The sequence below is a fragment of the Pygocentrus nattereri genome, chromosome 30 (genome assembly GCF_015220715.1).
Source record: "Pygocentrus nattereri isolate fPygNat1 chromosome 30, fPygNat1.pri, whole genome shotgun sequence".
Lineage (NCBI taxonomy): Eukaryota > Metazoa > Chordata > Actinopteri > Characiformes > Serrasalmidae > Pygocentrus > Pygocentrus nattereri.
Window position 1 is genome coordinate 16528994 of NC_051240.1, and position 19346 is coordinate 16548339.

At 41.2% G+C, this 19346-nt stretch overlaps 1 protein-coding gene across 5 annotated transcripts in view; it reads left to right on the plus strand.

The window, feature by feature from the left end:
• The window catches only part of agap1 (ArfGAP with GTPase domain, ankyrin repeat and PH domain 1), a 234420-nt gene that overhangs the window by 125176 nt on the left and 89898 nt on the right, over nt 1–19346 (plus strand). For all 5 annotated transcript variants that reach the window (XM_017714945.2, XM_037536619.1, XM_017714940.2 and 2 more), the window contains 3 exons: nt 13461–13588; nt 17784–17939; nt 19155–19247. In XM_017714945.2, coding sequence (XP_017570434.1) covers nt 13461–13588; nt 17784–17939; nt 19155–19247 — 377 coding nt within the window. The remainder of the gene's footprint in view (nt 1–13460; nt 13589–17783; nt 17940–19154; nt 19248–19346) is intronic.

A 19346-nucleotide genomic window follows, 5' to 3' on the forward strand; every position in this document is an offset into this window, starting at 1 on the left:
TCCTACGTAGTTTTTCTGCGTTCAGCAAAATATTGCAGTAAACGACATACATGACAAAACAGTAGCGCCAAGTTTAAAAATGATTTTTTTTACAACTTTTGCAGAAAGGATTTTTTTTATTAATATAATAACAGTATTTTAGTACATTGCTGTCTGATATGCAATCAGCTTTTAGCATGCAGTTCATGCAGGTAGGTCATTCTACACAAATTGTCTATTTTTGTGTCCCCAGCATTTACAGACATATTACGCTTCGAAAACATGTTAGGGTTACAATTTATTTATATTTTAAAATAAAACAATAAGTTATTTTAATAACTGCACCATCTTGAGCCTCAGTTCAGCAGTCATGTTTTTTAAATCAATTATCTAGAACTCCAAGCATACAGAAGAGCTCGTCCTCACAGTCATGTGTAAAAGGGTGAGGTTATATTCTGAAGTAGAAAACACATTTTTCTGTAATTTGAACTGCAGTAATACACACATGACTACGAGATATATATATATATATATATATATATATATATATATATATATGATGAAAGTTGTGGTCCCCAGGAGTCGTGTCACTGGTGTTAATGCCTTAAAAAAAAAAAAATCACACTGGTCACGTCACTCGACTTCCTTTTACCGGTTTTCTGAAGATTTATAAAGAAGAACTGAAAGTCTGTTCAGTTCTCAGAGGTTTTCTTATTCAGCTCGTGATCTCATATGAAGCTTATAGCTGACGTCACTGGGGTGACCGACTTTATTCTTAGGGAATTGTGGAAAAATAGGATACAAATGGATTAACTTACGTATTTTAGTGCATGTTCCCTGATTGACAGCGTGTGGTTTGATGCTCTGCAGCAGCCGTTCTGTTAAATGTGTATTTTATTACTATTCATTATTATTTTTTTGTTAAAAATGTCCTGGTGTTACCTTTTCATGTAACACCTGACTCCTATGGATAGATAGAAGAGTGGACGTTTCTGTAGAATGACCCAGGTACTTTACGCTGGCTGTTGTTGACAGGTTCTCTATAATAGATGTACAGTATAAATGTGAGAGAGACGATTGGAGAGAGAGAGAAGAGCGGTCTTGAGTTTGAATATGTATGACAGACAGCATGCAGCCTCCAGAACTCTGTCTGTGGGGAAATCAGTTGGATCAAAACCCATTTCGTGCCTTTCTGCTGCACCACCCAGCCCTACAGGGCCCTCTTTTGCTCACCTGGGGCCCAAGTCCAGTACTGGGACCTGTGTATGTTTATATTTAAACCTACCTTTTTCATTGCCACATGGTTATTCTGGCGAATGGCCTTTTATTTTGCATCCTCTTGTCCTAATTATATAGTGTCTCTGCACGTTTTGGAACAAAAAGCAGTCGGCTGTTTTTCTAGATAATCCAGGCCTGTTACAATCATGATATTTATCTTCCGAATAATTGCCATATGAATAATTTCGATTGTGAAAGACAAATTGCATTAAAGTGCAAGCCTGATATGCCTGATAACAGATGTTAGTCGGCAGTGCCTGTTACCTCTCATTTCCGATGCGCCACTTTATTTTATTTGTTATTTAAATAGTCAACTTTTTTCCCTTTTTTTTTTTTTTTTTTTACAAACTAAAAATAAATTTTTTGCAGATTTGGTTAATAGAAAGTACATAAAAGTGTAATAGTGTGTTGGTTTAGCTGACACCTTGTGAAATGTGGTTATATAAAGCTAAGCTTTGTAAGATTTGATAGCTAGGTAGATAGATTATTGATCCCGAAGGAAATTTAGAAGCCAGTCAACACACAACACAGTTATAATAATAAGAGTGATGCAATATAAAAAGAATATATACAAAAAATCCCTATCTACAGGCATATATACAAATAGAAATATATAAAAATATGCAATAAGATCTATAACTTGAGATAAAAAAAGACATGTATGTACAAGGAGGTGTGGGTAACAGCCACAGTGACAATACTGAATAAAGATCTGCACATATTGGGACTGAAATAAAGTGCCTAAAGGGTGATTTAGTGTCTGAAGTGTCAAGATTTGCTTGTTAAAATTGAAAGAGTGCCTGGTGCACCTCCACAAATAACACCTTAAGATTATTTTGTTGCATACTGCTGTTACAATTTTCCGCTAGATTGGAATGCATTACTAAAAAGTGATGAAGACTGGTCTCCCAAATTATGGAAAAACAAGTTTTCCTAATTTTTTTTTTGGACAGAAAGGGTCCATATACAGGGTCCGTACACATATAGAAAGTAAGCTGTAAAACACATCCCCTCTACAGCCTATAACAGCTTAGCCTCATCTATGTATACTGAAGTTATAAGCAAGGCAAGTGTTTTTCTTACATAAACCCACACAAATAACATATCACTGATGGAAGAAAACCTAGTATCCCCGAAATGGGAACTTTACAGGAGAAGGAAAAAACCTACTTTGCTTTTAATGTAAGTCAATGGAACCAGAATTTTTTCCAACAAATTTTGGGCCGTTTCTTTTGCTTCATTCGTCATGAAGTTTACACACGTTGTAAAGGGCAGCAGGCGTTTTCAAATTATGTCAAAAACTGAAATACAAAGTAGATGTCTGGAAAAACGGGAGCATGCAAGCATGTCCGAACGCCGATCTGTGATCGGTCAGGATGCTTACAGCACCCAGCGAAATGTTTAGTTATTAGCCAGAGACTTATTTGCATCATACACACAGCTGCGATGTCGGTGCTACCATGAGGCCGATGTCGTGATGATGGTTCAGTAGCGATATATCGTGCACCTGTAACGTACGTTTATTTGTGTGCATGTGTATGGGGTGGGGTGGGGTGGGGTGGGGTGGGGGGTGGGGGGGTGGTGATTGGTTGTATGGCAGATGCAGGCAGGCTTGCTGAGCAGTGTAAAATCCTCGGCCCAGGAGGGAGATTTACACTCTAAACGCTTAGCCATTATCCCCTTAATTATTACACTGTTGGCTGCAGCCAAGTCTGCCGTAATTTAGCCCTGTGTGTGTGTGTGTGTGTGTGAGAGAGAGAGAGAGAGAGAGAGAGAGAGAGAGAGAGAGAGAGAGAGAGAGGCAAAAGAGAGGGAGCGTGTCTGTGCGATGGCCAAGCTCATCAGTAGCACAAAATGAGAAGAAGAAAGGGCTAAATTTCTTATCATTACCGACGCTGTCTCCTTGCATTTCTCATTCCATCATCCTCAATTAATCACGCATTCTAATTATCCACTGTAGTGGAATTCATTGATGAGTACCAAAATGATTATTTTAATGTTTTGTGTCGCAATGGCGTCTTGATTTCTTCAACCCCCCCCTCCCCCCCCGCCCAGAGGGGTGTGTGTGTGTGTGTGTGTGTGTGTGTGTGTGTGTGTGTGTGTGTGTGTGTGTGTGTGTCCACGCATGCCCACACACTACATTTCGTTTGCTTGACTTGGGCTTATTCTTGCATCAAAGCAGTGCAGTGGCCATAATTACTATGCACATGACCTTAATTTCCCAATGAAGTCTTGGTCTGTTTCTTCACTACAGGCGGAGTCTCTTCGTTTAGCAGGCTGTGTACAACACAATAGTCCTGCTCACCGAAAAATAATTGGATATGAGCTCCACCATAACATCGTCCCCTCATTAGACGTGCTGCAGACGAGCCTTTTGTCTGTCTGTTTTTCTGAGTTTTCTCTTTGACCCATCTCTGATGATTTCCCCAGCTTGAAGCAGTAGCAATGTTCGGTGTGACGCTGGCCTTTCAGTTTCAGTCAGTTTTAAGACAACACTAACACTAGGGATATTAATATATACGAATGTATCTGCTGATTCAGATACATGAACGTTTATAAAATGTTGAGTGTGGGAGTTCAGCTGCCTGGATTAGCAATACGAAAAAAAATACAGCATTAATTTCTGCCAAAGTTACGAGAAACAAATAACAGTGTAGTAAAATGAATGAAGTGTCTCTGGGTCAGTGCCGCTCTTGTCACTGGGGTGGGACCCTCAGGGGTCCATCTCCATACCTTTAGTGAGGGAACATAACTGAACCATAATCCACTGAAATGATCTGTTCTAAGCTGGACTGACTCCACACACCCCGCCTCGCCTCCAGGCTTTTCTTCTACTGTTCTGTTTTAAAACATTCGGTTATGAAAAGGAACAAATACCAACTTTTCACCTGGAGAAACTGATTTAAGCTTCACAATCAGACCTTAAACCCACTGCTGGAGCTTTGAGGGAACATTTACACTGTTTGTACCTTCATGAACAATAAATGAACACCTGAGAACTATAGTAGAATTCAGATCTATAGCAGATTTTAATGTAAGTTTCATGTTTTTGGAAACTGTTTTTTAATGTTGTATTGCACTTTTTTACACATTTGTGTTTTTTTTACTAGTTTCTTGTTACCGATTAAAATAAGGCCAGTGTGTAGTGTGTTAATTACAGACTTTCTGGAGTGTCCTTGAAATTATTTTTTTCCCCCCAATTATTTAATAAGGTTTTACCTTTATATCACAATTACATGTTTAAAAAAAAAAAAAAAAACATCTAATCTGAAACTCCAACCACTCTTACCATCATTCATGAAAATTCAACCACTACATTTCTGCACTAAACGGGTAAATCTGTGAAAAACCTTCAAAATAAAGTGTGCAGCTTCCGTGTTACATGCCGGGAAGCTGCAGCCTCAGCCACGCTGTCTGTGTGGGCGGAGCATCATCTGTGTGTGCTCTGACGGAGCCACAAATCCCCCCAAAATAAACCCCTTAAAAATATTAACACACATTTTGAATTGCAGAGTCAAATATTTCAGTCTGAAAACAAAACACACAAATTCTGTGAAACTCTGTTGGGTCAGTAATTCTAAAATAAAATAGAAAAAATAAAAACTTTGTCAGAAAAGTTGGATCATTAGGAGTCCGACGCACAGGTCTTCCAGCTTTCTAGTATTTTTAAACGGTTTATTTTTCTCTAGATCATATATTTACTGTAGATTTTTCAAAAATATTATTCTATCAAGCATACGCCCCTTTTTTCCTCTGATTTTTTACATTTTTTTTATTTCAGAATTAATAAAAGTGCAGTTCAGCCAGGAAACAGCAGTCAAGTCTGGGTGGCGCATCTGAAATCTTTTCCATGTCTTTTGAAAGCAGTTTCCTGCTCTGTGTGCCATGATGGAGCCAAAAACACCCCCAAAATTAACCACTTAAAAATATTACCGCACATTTTGAGTTGCAATAGTGAAATATTTTAGTCTGAAACATCCACAAAGTGGCTGTGAAACTCTGGTGGGTCAGTAATTTTAAAATAAAATGAAAAATAATTAAATTATTGTTAAATAATGTAATTATTATTAAAAGTAATTGTTTAAAACATTGTCAAGTTGTCGGCACATTAATAGCATGACACAGGTTTATTTTTCTCTAGATTACATATTTAATGTAGATGTTTCACATTATCCTCTAATATTATTCTATCAAGCGTGCGCCCCTTTTTCATCTGTATTCTTTTTATTTTATTTCAGATTTAATAAAAGCGCAGTCCAGCCAGGAAACAGCAGTCATTTTAAAAAGCGTTAGAGAAATCGATGGATTACGTTTCAGTATTACGCATGTTTGATGATGCCGTTATTTGTGCCTGAATCAATTGTTATTCCCTCAAATTCATAACTCTGTGTGGCACAAAAGTCTATACAGCCGAGTTTGCCCACGTTACACTGAGGACCTTGTCTGGCCTTTCGTCTCTTATAAATGGTAATTGTCAGCAGTTGCGCATGCAGCAATACAGTGGCTTAAATTGTCGTAAATCAAGCAGCGCAGGCCATCAAGATCACAGAGTCGTGGAATGCCATTGCATGAATAACAAGAGCATTAACCATTAAAAATAATTGGCAGAGTAGTTTTCGGCATTAAATTTATGTAACAGAGTGTTTGCGAAATGGCCAGTGGACAAATAAAGAGCTATTTTATTTATTCAGGGTCAGGGAGAGGTTTAGCCCAGTGGAACGTGGGTGTGGGAGGGGATTGTATGTGATGCTATATTTGCATGTTTATATGATTTTCTGTTGAATAGTCTGGAGCCCTGTGTGTGTGTGTGTGTGTGTGTGTGTGTGTGTGTGTGGCAGTCTTTTGGTAAAGGTGAGGGATCTTGACATCTCCCCAGCCTGCGTCCATCAGTGCACTAATTTAATTATCCTAATTACCTCTCCACCTCACTCCACCCCCCCCCCATCCCCCCCTCGCTATCCAGCCAGCCGCAGTGTCAGAGCAGAGGATGGAAACCTTCGTTAGCACACGCTAACTACTAACGAGCTCTGCTGTGTCTGTCTGTCCGTCTGTCTGTCTCTCTCTATCTCACTCTCTGCTTTGGCCTTTAATATCCTCTGATTATTCTCCATTGTCACTGTCATATACTTTCATTGCTGTAATTAGTTTAGTTGTTGCCGTTGTTGTTTAATTGTCACCGGCGGCTCTCGGTATGAGGCATTGTTCCTCATGGTGAGTGGTAGCCCACTTAGAAGACTGAGGACCACCCCCAAAAGACGCAGTAGTGATGATATTGCATTGTTTGTTCCATTGTACTGTCTTCATTCTGAAATTGACTTAATTAGGAGAGGAAGTGTGGAAGTCCGAAGTGGCCATGAGCTGTTGCTCTAATAACAACATAACTTGCTATTTCATGATGAGTTTTGTTAGCAACTCATTATTTCAAGATGTGTTATCTTGAGATAACAAGATAACGCATTTATCTCAAGAAAACTTTTGTTGTATTGTGATAAGTAACTTCGTATTTCAAGATAAGTTTTGTTATTTTAAGATAAGTAGCTCATCGTCTCAAAATTAGTATCGTTATTTTGAGAAGATGAGTAACTTGCTGTTTCAAGATGACAAATTTATCTTGAGATAAGTATCTCAAGATAACTATCTTGATTACAAGATAGTTAGCTTATTTCAAAATAAATGTTATCTTGAGATAAGAAGATAAAACACTCACATTATTTTAAGATTATCGGGGCTGCATCTGTCATTCAAAGAGGGCGATCATAAGGAAACCCAGCAAATTATGACAGCCCCCTTAGAGTTAGACCACTTTGTCCTCTAAATATTTTGACTTTTTTCTCTGAACATTACGACTTTATTCCCGAAATATTACGATGTTGTTCTTGAAATATTACGACTTTATTCCCGAAATATTACGACTTTATTCCCGAAATATTACGACGTTGTTCTTGAAATATTACGACTTTATTCCCAAAATATTACGCCTTTATTCCCGAAATATTACAACTTTATTCCCGAAATACTTTGTTCCCGGAATATTACGACTTTATTCCCAAAATATTACGTCTTTATTCCAGAAGTATTACGACTTTATTCCCAAAATATTACAACGTTGTTCTTGAAATATTATGTCTTTATTCCCGAAATATTACGACTTTGTTCCCGGAATATTACGCCATTATTCCCGAAATATTACGACTTTATTCCCGAAATATTACAACTTTATTCCCGAAATATTACGACTTTGTTCCCGGAATATTACGCCATTATTCCCAAAATATTATGACTTTATTACCGAATATTCCGACTTTATTCCCGAAATATTACGTCTTTATTCTTGAAATATTACGACTTTATTCCCAAAATATTACAGCGTTGTTCTTGACATATTACGCCATTATTCCCGAAATATTACGACTTTATTCCCGAAATATTACAACTTTATTCCCGAAATACTTTGTTCCCGGAATATTACGCCATTATTCACAAAATATTACGACTTTATTCCCGAATATTACGACTTTATTCCCGAAATATTTCGTCTTTATTCCAGAAGTATTACGACTTTATTCCCAAAATATTACAACGTTGTTCTTGAAATATTATGTCTTTATTCCCGAAATATTACGACTTTGTTCCCGGAATATTACGCCATTATTCCCGAAATATTACGACTTTATTCCCGAAATATTACGACTTTGTTCCCGGAATATTACGCCATTATTCCCAAAATATTATGACTTTATTACCGAATATTCCGACTTTATTCCCGAAATATTACGTCTTTATTCTTGAAATATTACGACTTTATTCCCAAAATATTACAGCGTTGTTCTTGAAATATTACGCCATTATTCCCGAAATATTACGACTTTATTCCCGAAATATTACAACTTTATTCCCGAAATATTACGCCATTATTCCCAAAATATTACGACTTTATTACCGAATATTCCGACTTTATTCCCGAAATATTACGTCTTTATTCTTGAAATATTACATCTTTATTCTTGAAATATTACGACTTTGTTCCCGGAATATTACGCCATTATTCCCAAAATATTACGACTTTATTACCGAATATTCCGACTTTTTCCCGAAATATTACGTCTTTATTCTTGAAATATTACGTTTTTGTTCTTGAAATATTACGTTTTTGTTCTTGAAATATTACGACTTTATTCCTGAATATTACAACTTTATTCCCAAAATATGACGTATTTATTCCCGAAATATTACGACTTTCTTCCCAAAATATTACGACCTTCAGTGGCCCTAAAACGCTGCTGTAGACTTGCAAAGTCACTGTGCAAATCTTATATAATGAAAAGTGGAAAAAATAGCAAAAAAGTAACGTTAAAAAAGAGATTAGATATTTGCAGTGACTGCGAGAAGCTTCTTCTTTCCGTATTTTCTTTTTACATCTGCAAAAATGGACTTTGTTACCTGCGTGAATGGAGCAGTGCTTCCGAAAGCAGAGAGACGCGCCTGAGCGTCATGGCTCCCCGTGTCAGATTGAAGCTCCAGTTCTCCGCGTCCAGCAGAGTCTCCTCTGGTGAAGAGCCCGTGTGCGGTGTGTACTTGTTTGTGTTTATGTATATGGGTGCGTGTGTGTGTGTGGAGCAGGTCTGAGAGCTGGTGTAATTACTGAGCAGTAAGTGAGGTAGCTCTCTGACCTTTGTGTGGGATCCCTGGCGGGCGGCTCATCTGCCAGCCCGCCGCTCCCTCCGACTCATTAGTTAATATTTATAGCACTCTGCTGCTAAGCGGCCTGACAGCAGCCTAATAAACTCACCAGGGCGCTCCCCCTCCCTCCCCCCCCTCCCCCCCCTCCTTTTATCCCCTCTTTCTCTCTCACTCTCTGGGTGCTGGAGGAGAAAGGTCAGCCTGTAGTATCGGCTCAGCATTTAGCGTGGAGGTCATGACCTCTGGTGGACGACATGGAACAAGGTTTCTAGTCAGCAGGCGTTTCTGACCCGTTAGATGCAGGTCAGCTCACAAAAAAACGAACCCCTTTAAAGAGGCTGCACGTGAAATACAGGGATACAGACAGCTTACAGTAGACAAATTAGCAGTGATGATGCAAACTCACTGGGATGGCTGATATGATAGTGCCAGAGTATGAAAACACTCCCTCCAATTAGTGGTTTTGGCCATTTCAGCCACACTTTGTAATAATGAGTGTACAAAATAATCACACAGCTTCATGGATTCGGTTTCTGTGGCCGAGCAGCTTTGCAGCAGCTCTTTGTGAAAGACCCTCTCCTCTTTCAGCAGGACGGTGCACTATGAACGAAGCAAGATCATAAATAAATAAATACATACATAAGACCACCTTTGGGATGGACTAGAGCGCTGACCGAGAGCCAGGCTTTACCGTCCAACATCACTGACCAACCTCACTAATGCTCTTCTGACTAAATTGAAGACTCTCCGCATCCATGATCCAAAATCTAATAGAAAACTTTCCTGGATAAGTGAACGTTGTTTTGCAGCCACTTCTTCTTATTAATGTGGTTTTAAATTGATGTTCAACAAGTGCATATGGTTGTGATGTCATTTTGGACACGTAGCTCCACAGTAAGCTTCTCTAAGCACATAGTGAATAAATAGCGGCAGAACTTTCATGACATCGGCGAACTACATGTTTCTACAAAAAGAGGATTTTAAGTGGTTCAGACACAGCAGTGCTGGAGTTTTTAACCACCTCAGTGTCGCTGCTGGACTGAGAATAGTCCACCAACCAAAAACATCCAGCCAACAGCGTCCTGTGGGCAGCGTCCTGTGACCACTGATGAAGGACTAGAGGATGACCAACACAAAATGTGCAGCAGCAGATGAGCTGTCGTCTCTGACTTTACATCTACAAGGTGGACTGACGAGGTAGGAGTGTCTAATATAGTGGACAGTGAGTGGACACAGTGTTTAAAACCTCCAGCAGCACTGCTGTGTCTGATCCGCTCGCACCAGCGCAACACACACTAACACACCACCACCACATCAGTGTTACTGCAGTACTCAGAATGACCCACCACCCAAATAGTACCTGCGCTGTGAGGGTCTATGGGGGTCTTGACCACTGAAGAACAGGGTAGCAGAGTATCAGAGAAACAGATGGACTACAGTCTGTAACTGTAGAACTACAGAGTGCAGCTATACAGTAAGTGGAGCTGATAAAGTGGACAGAGAGGGTAGAAACAAGGAGGTGGTCATGATGTTATGCCTGATCAGGGTGTGTGTATTTGGCTTAATTTGTGCTGTTGATTTTATGGATCTAAAGCATTGGTGTCAGAAAGCAACACCAATATAATAAAATAATATAATATTCCAGTATATATCAGTACATCACAGCTGTCGGAAGAAAACCTTGTATCTCCATTTTTGTTGTTTTTCAGTTTTTGGCATGTTTTGGAAATACCAGTCACCCTTTACGTTGTATGTAAACTTCATGATGAATGGCCCAAAAGAAACGGCCCAAAATGACTTGGAAAAAATTCTGGTTCCATTGACTCACATTAAAAGTAAAGCAGGTTTTTTCCTTCTCCTGTAAAGTTCCCATTTTGGAGATACGTGGTTTTCTTCTGACAGCAGCGATAAGCACCCTCAAAAATGAGCATGAATACTGCTTTGTATTGCTGTTTAACACAGTCAGTTTCTGCTGTATGAATTACGATACGGTGAACCAGCGTGCTTGCTTCTCTCACAAAACCAGTGGCAGAAAGATGTGCCATAAATCTGATCAAACGCGAGTCGTTGCCACCAGGATAAATGGCTGCCGCTCACTGGGGAGCTGAGATTGATGGGTAAAGTTAAATTGCATTAGCCGTGTAGTTTAAATATTTAACACAGTCTTATCATAACTGTTCTTAACACTTAAAGTAAAATACAGCCGGGGTGGCCGTTTGCGGATGTGTGGGCATATATCTCCCGGCCACGTCCGTTCGCCTGCCTCATTGTTCGTGGTAACCTGTGGCGGTTATTAACGGTGACGTTATGGTTTTGCTGAGCGGTCACGAACGGCCACGATAGCAAAAATGTGTTTGTTGCTGCGTCCACGCAGGCTGTGGCATCCCGATGGGCGAGGAAGATGCCTTCTGAGTGTTGTGTTTGAGTCTAAACAAACACAGATGTGTGCTGTTGGTGTAGCAGCAGATTGACTTCTGTGCGTGTGGGTTGTAGTCGTGCGTCAATGCCGGCTGCCCTTGGACAGAACTCTCTCACCTGAAGGTAAATGTTTATGGCCGAATCATCATTAAAGCTCAGGCCTTTAATAGATCCAATTAAAACAATGGCTTCATTTCCAGGGGAATGAAAGTCGGAAATGTTTATTGGGAGAAGAGTAATTGAGTTCTGGAGGTGGAGGCTCTTTTAACTCCCTCTAGCCCTGAAGGAAGTGCGCGTCCACCCTAGCAAGGGGAACTGCCGCCCCTGAGAGCGTTTGCGAGGAAAGGCCTCTTCTTAAAATGAAGCAGACACAGGTTACATGTAACATTTTATGCAGTTTGTGATTTAGGCTTTAAAAGTATAAGACGCATTAAGTAGGAAATCCACTGATTTTTCAAAATTGCGTGAAAATTCAATGGTTAAGATGGGAACAAAATCGGGGTGGACAGGGAGGAAATATACCATCTCAATACTATGTACACAATATATAGGTTTTTTAGGCTTTATATGTTGGAACAGACCAAAAAAAACATTTAGCTACTTTTAAACAATCAGAAACTATAAATACAATGATTTTTAATCAACATTTTATATGATGTGCTGCACTGATGATGCTGGTGTCTGCCATATGCAGCAAAAAGCTCTGAAACAGTCGTTCTGCGGGTTTTCTTCTGACTTTTTTTCTTGTAGAAAAACGTCACGACTCTGGTGGTGAAAGGAGCCGGGGGTCACAATGTGTACAGTGCAGATATTTTCTTTATCTTTCTCAAAACACTGAAGTGTCTCTGAAAAACCTCAGTTTGGAGGATCATGTCACCTTATCACTTCGCCCCACCCCTCTATCTCAACTGGAATCGGGACACCCTGCCCCTAGATAGGGTGAAACGGAGGGGTAGGGCTAAGTGGTGGGGCGAAGGGTGAAATGGGATTGGGCCTTTGTGTACATCTTAAACATTTAAACGTGCAGAAGTTTGAAAAGTGCGATGATCAGTACTTCTGTTGATTTTGTAGGAAAATTGAGTTAATTCAGCCGTCAAGATGTACGTGATGTATGTGCTGTTGTCCAGTGTTAGACAATTGTATGTCGTAGTGACAGATAACACAAGCCTTTTATTTATTTATTTATTTGCTTGAGGCATCACTCATAATAAAAGCAGCTTCATCAAACATTTCGCCGCTGTCGGAAGAAAACCTCGAGTCTCCAAAATAGTAACATTACAGGAGAAGGAAAAAAAACCATATTAAACTTTGAGTGTAAGTTTATTGTAAGTTTCTTTTAGTCCATTCGTCATGAAATTTACACACAATGTAAACCAGGCATTTCCAGATCATGTCAAAAACTGAATAATGAAAAAAATGGAGATACGAGTTTTTGTTCCGACAGCAGCGATGTGGAAGATGTCGGGATGTAATATTAACAATTTGTTATTTGGTCATTTTAAGCATAACCTACTGTTCATGGTACTAAAAGCTTAGGTTTATTCATGTCCCTGAATTTGCTGGGAAAATATTTTCGTGGTGAAGGAAGCTTTCTCCGACAGACCCTCTACCCTGGCCAGCTCTGGGATCAATGTAGCTGGTAGGGAGAAGATGACAGAGCACTTGAACATCTCTCTGCTGAGCATGGCTGATTGCCACCGCGGTCGGCGGCCCATCAATCGATAAGGGCCAGCGGGGAGCGATTGATTGACATCGCCCTTTTGCACGCGCCGATAGCTCTCTCCGCGAAGGCTTGAGTAATGAACATGGCGTAATAATAGTTAAATAATGGGCGTGCTGGGGGTGTGGGGGGGAGACTAGAGGAGAGTGATGGTAGAATCAGGGGCGTGGGTCAGCACTGCGAGACAGCCCCTTATGAGGGATAATGAAGTGGACTAGTCCAACCAGGGGGAGAGTAGAATGTCAGTGTGGGAATCATTTTTAGTATATATCAGCGGCTGTCATCCTGTTCCTGTTGATCTTAGTCTCGTTCTAGTCAGGTGATGGAGTATTTTATTTTTTTTGTGTGTGTCCAGCTCTGACGTGTTCTTTGTGTTTGTGTTCAGTGGCTCAGAAAATTGTTGCAACCCGGAAGAAGCAGCAGCTGTCAATCGGACCCTGCAAGTCCCTCCCCAATTCACCCAGTCACTCTTCAGTCTGCTCGGCGCCTGTGTCGGCCGTACACATCAGTCAGGTGAGTGTACATCCTTGGGCTGTCCACAGTCAGTCCACAAGGCCTGATAAAGTTTATCTCGAACTTTAAGAGTATCAAACTAGAGAAGAGGTCTGCACTACTGCAGATTCCCGTGGGACCCGACAGCAGGGAGGGACAGCGGGAGCAGGCGGGAGCAGGCGGGAAATCAAATCCCTTCAGGCGGGAATGGGCATATAGAGAAATCCTGCCAATTACTGAACAGCCTAAATAAAGTAGAACAATCACTAAACCACATATGTAAACAGTGTGACAGTAAAGCAGTTAAAATGAGTCCATCTCGAGTAAACGATCACGTGAACTCTCAGAATTCTCGTAGGTGAGCGATGCGGAAAGTCTTGCTTTTCGTTTTGGCTCCCATGTTAAATAATCAGCACGTTCGAACATGAGTCCCAGACGGCGCGCTAAAGCAGTGCAGCGTTAAGAGAACTGATAACTGATGTTTTTATAAAGCAGAGAGACTGATGTGACCGTCTGTCCGTCTGGAAAAAGGAACGTCTGTATAACTTCCTCGCTGCTCCGCTCCACAGCTCTAACGCTGTATGAACGAAAGGCCAACACCTTCCAGTGGGAGCGGGAGAAACGAGTTAAGTCTCGCGGAAGTCTCTTCCGCGAGACTTAACTCGAGAGTTTAAGCTGTGGAACTTGGACTATAGAACGTAAAACTAGTTTGCACCTTAGAGGGTCTCAGTGCGTAGTTCAAGCGTTGACATTAAATAAATCTTATTTGCTTTATAACATGACCAGTGAACGTACACATGCTTTCTGAGTGTTTATGGGTGTTTTATAGTCGTGGGCTGGAGGTTAGGGAGCCAGCCCTGTGACCGGAAGGTTGCCGGTTCGATCCCCTCGGCTTACGGTCCATGACTTAAGTGCCCTCGAGCAAGACACCTAACCCGCAGTTGCTCCCTGGGCACCATGGACAGGGCTGCTCACTGCCCGCCTGGTGTGTGTGTTCACTAGTGTGCATATATGTGGCTGTTTCACTGCACGGATGGGTTAAATGCAGAGGTCTAATTTCACAGTGTGCAAACAAACACAGTGGCAAATGGTTCTGAATTCTATTCAATTCTATTCTAATGCTGAAATAGTGATAAATCCCCAAAAAAAAGTTTTCTTTAGCGACATTTTGAGTATATGTTGAGCTACATGGTCCAACCTTCTGTTCGCTATGGCTTCAGCTATAATTCACACGACAAAACGGTAGTCAGTGGTACAGTTGATTAGTTGACCGGTCAGCTTGCAGGGCTGTGCCCTAAAGAAGGCGTACGCACATACATGTAGACAAAACCCTCTTATGTATGATTCAGAAGTCTTTTTCTCTGAAATAGTGATGCAAGCTTGCTCTCTTCCTGGCTGCACGTGCTCAGACTGGTTAATCCCACATGACTCGTATCGCCCCCCACAGCTCGGTCCTCATTGATTTCTCATTATCGGTGTATAACGTGGCCCCGGTGTGTCTAGCCCACATTCTTCCTTAATAGAGCAGCGAATCTCACGCACCACTTCAGTGAGCATTCAGGACCTGCGTGTATCAGTGCTTTTTGGCTTCACATCTGTGTGATTACACCATCAAAAACTTTTAAAAGAACTGTTTCATGTATGCTGTGCCTCTGTGATGTTATCCTAAAGTGTAGCATCATATAGTTTCAATGAATCTCAGACAAAACAGACATCAAGCAACAAAAGTCACATATTCCATCAACAACAGTGATTTTCAGAGTGTGTGCAGTTGTGTGTATAGCATATGTACATTGCTATGTATTAGAAAGCTGCTGTGTGTGTATATACATATATACGCACACTCACCGGCCACTTTATTAGGTGTTCAATTGCTTGTTAACACAAACAGCTAATCAGCCAATCACACGGCCTCAACTCAGTGCATTTAGGCATGTAGAGGTGGTCAAGACACCTTGCTGAAGTGCAGACGGAGCATCAGAATGGGGAAGAAAGGGGATTTAAGGGGCTTTGAACGTGGCGTGGTTGTTGGAGCATTTCAGAAACCGCTGATCTACTGGGATTTTCACGCGTAAACACCTCTAGGGTTTAGGGTCCATGGAAGCTAAAACAACAAGAATTTCCTGTAGAATTGTTAAGTTAAAATCATGAAAAATAAAATCATAGACAGTTCGTCATATTTCAAAAGTGGAGATCAAATCTCAAGGCAGATAACTTGACTTAATGTCTAGATGATTACAGTATATTATCATTTAATAACTACTTGTTCACAGAATTCTTAAAATTTTGAATTAAATAATATTGCAAACATATGAACTCTAATATTTTGAGTCTATTTATAGGTTCAGTATATCTCTTTGGTGTTTGTGTGTAATGTATTTCTGCCTGTCCCTGATGTTATGATGTCATGTGTTGCACAATGACAACAGGTACTTTTTCAGTACTGAAAAATCAGTGCTGCACTCTAAATACTCTAGAATTACAGACTGCAGTCCATCTGTTGCCGCACAGTTTGTCAGCCACCCTCTGCTTCATTCATCATTAGTAATTTTGAAGGACCACTGATATTATTTAGGTGGGAGGACCATTATTAACACTGACATTCACACGGAAGTGATAAAGTAGCGTGTGTGGTGCTGGTATGAGTGTATCAGACACAGCACTGTTGGTAGGGTTTATACACGTCACTGTTAGTTTGAGAGTCGTCCGCTATCCAAAATATTAAGCCAAGAGCAGCTCTGTGGTCTCGAGCCCATGTGTCGAACACAAGGCTCGTGGGCCAGATCAGGCCCATGAAACAATCCAATCCGGCCCACAAAACCATTTTTATTTCTTTATTAGCCAAATTTACAGTGTGCTGCACTACAGTTCCCAGCGTGCACTGCTACGTAATGTGTGCTTTGACTCTTACCCCAACAGCAGTCTATGGGACAGGGGTTACACCTCAATTCTACACAGTTCCACACCAGTCATATCATCAAACACACTAGCTGCACTTCAGCTGCAGTTCAACCAATATAAACACCAAACGTCAGCTCAGAAACTGAGCCCAAGAATGAATGAGCTTACAGTAAAGACAGGATGTTAGGTGTCTAGTTCAAGCACACAGGTAGGTTTATAAAGACTGAGCGCCTGGGGACGTTTAAATGTTTAATGTTTGAAGTATTCATGTAATATTTCAAGGTCTGTTGCATGTGCCTGTAATTTACTGCTGAAGGTTTTGTGCATTTTGAATAAATAATGGCCAGTTAGCGCAACATTCATTAAAAATGAAATAAAACACAGCCGCTCTCTGGCCCGCAGTTTGTGAGATTTTTAAATATCGCCCCTTAAGTGTTTGAGTTTGACCCCCCTGATCTAGAGGATGGCTGACACAGATTATACACTCACCGGCAATTAGCTCATCAGCCAGTCACATGGTAGCACATAAGCTCAGTGCATTTAGGCATGTAGAGGTGGTCAAGACGACTTGCTGAAGTGCAGACCGAGCATCAGAACGGGGAAGAAAGGGGATTTAAGGGGCTTTGAACGTGGCGTGGTTGTTGGTGCCAGACGGGCTGGTCTGAGTATTTCAGAAACTGCTGATCTACTGGGATTTTCACACACAACCATCTCTAGGGTTTACAGAGAACGGTCCGAAAAAGAGGAAATATCCAGTGAGCGGTCAGTTGTGTGGACGAAAACGCCTTGTTGATGTGAGAGGTCAGAGGAGAATGGGCAGACTGGTTCCAGATGATAGAAAGGCAACAGTAACTCAAATAACCAACCAGAATCTCTGAGGAACGTTTCCAACACCTTGTTGAAAGTGTGCCACGAAGAATTAAGACAGTTCTGAAGGCAAAAGGGGGTCCAGCCTTTTACTAGCAAGGTGTTCCTAATAAAGTGGCTGGTGAGTGTACATTTTAACAGATGGTCTCTGACTGTACATCAGCAAAATTGTCAGTGGAGTGTTTGTGTAAAAGTTTTATATGCCCATTGCTTTCATGGAATGTGCAGATCCTGACTGTGAAGCTGTTCAAAAAATCTTTACCCTCACAGACTGAGAGTAGTCAGTGGAAGGAAGAGCGAGACTTCAGTCTTGCCAACTTTCCCTTTTGCCCTCTCTCTTAGTCTTTTTCATTGTGCATGGTTTATGCTGAATGAGCTCAGTTTATTTATTAACATCCTGGGTTAAAACGTTTAAACCTCTGTCTCTCTTTGTCTCTCCGTATGATAGACTAGTAATGGAGGAGGCAGTCTGAGTGATTACTCCTCCTCCGTGCCCTCCACTCCCAGCACCAGCCAGAAGGAGCTGCGTATTGATGTGCCCCAGACAGCCAACACCCCAACGCCGGTCCGCAAGCAATCCAAACGCCGCTCCAACCTCTTCACGGTCAGCCTGCGCCCATGCACGCATATTCATTGCTGGCTGTTAGTCTGTTGGTTATACAACATTCTGATGATCACTGCTGTCAGAAGAAAACCTTTTATCTCCATTTTTTGTTGTTTTTCAGTTTTTGGCATAATTTGAAAATGCCTGCTGCCCTTTACATTGTGTATAAACTTCATGAGTGGACTAATAGAAATGACCTAAAATGACTTGGAAAGACGTCTGGTTCCATTGACTTGCATTAAAAGTAAAGTAGGTTTTTTCCTTCTCCTGTAAAGTTGTAAAGGTTTTCTTCCGACAGCAGCAATATGTGAAATTCAGCTGTTAATTTACTTTTATTTACTTTTCCAACTTTCCAGTCTAACAGCTTTACTAATCATGCACAAATCAGAATCAAGCCTTATTGGCCAGGTATGCTTACGCATACAAGGAATTTGGTTTTGGTTACAGGAGCTCGCAGTGCACAGTATCAGACAGACATCCACATGTAGTGAATAAAATAAAATAAATATAAAATATAACAAGATAAAATCAAACATGTAGTCCTACCACCTCTCTCTCTCTCTCTCTCTCTCTCTCTCTCTCTCTCTCTCTCTCTCTCTCTCTCTCTCTCTCACTCACTCACTCACTCACTCACTCACTCACTCACTCACTCACTCACTCACTCACTCACTCACACACACACACACACACACACAGAGTCATATCTGTAAACCTAACAATGTGTTAAGTGTGGGTCTAAAGTTAAAGTGCTGAGTGCAGCAGCAGTTAAAGGGTGTAAAGTGGCAGAGAAAGGGATCAATGAGGTGACCGTCAGATAAATGGGGTAATAAGTGGGGTAAATTAGTAACATGCTATTTATTTATTTATTTATAAGTAAGTAAGTATCAGACGTATCTTGCAGCACGCTTCTTAAATCAAATTAATAGCAGTGTGCGGTAGTTTCTGTTACTGTCTAACTTTGAGTATCTCACTTTGGGAATTAAAGTTTTAGTAGCTGTTGAATAAGTGGGTGCTGTATAAGCGTGAATTCTATACATGTAAGAGGACAGTGACGAGGCCACGTCGGCATCAGGCTGACCCCTCACGTTTCCTTGACCTTTCAGAAGGACTGCATGCGCCCCTTGGCACACCGTCTGTAGTCTAGGACAGAGTCAAACTCAATTAGCGGCTAGCCTGCCTCTCACTCTAAAACATCTTCTCCCCTCCCTTCCACAGTCTCGCAAGGGGAGCGAACCAGACAAGGAGAAGAAAGGACTGGAGGGCCGCGCAGACAGCATTGGAAGTGGCCGCGCAATCCCAATTAAGCAGGTAGGGTCTGGCCAGCCGTCTGCGCAGGGATAATTGGGGTCCGGGAGCGGCGTGTTGCTGACGAGGGGGCCTGTGATCAGCACTCGGACCCTCGCCGGG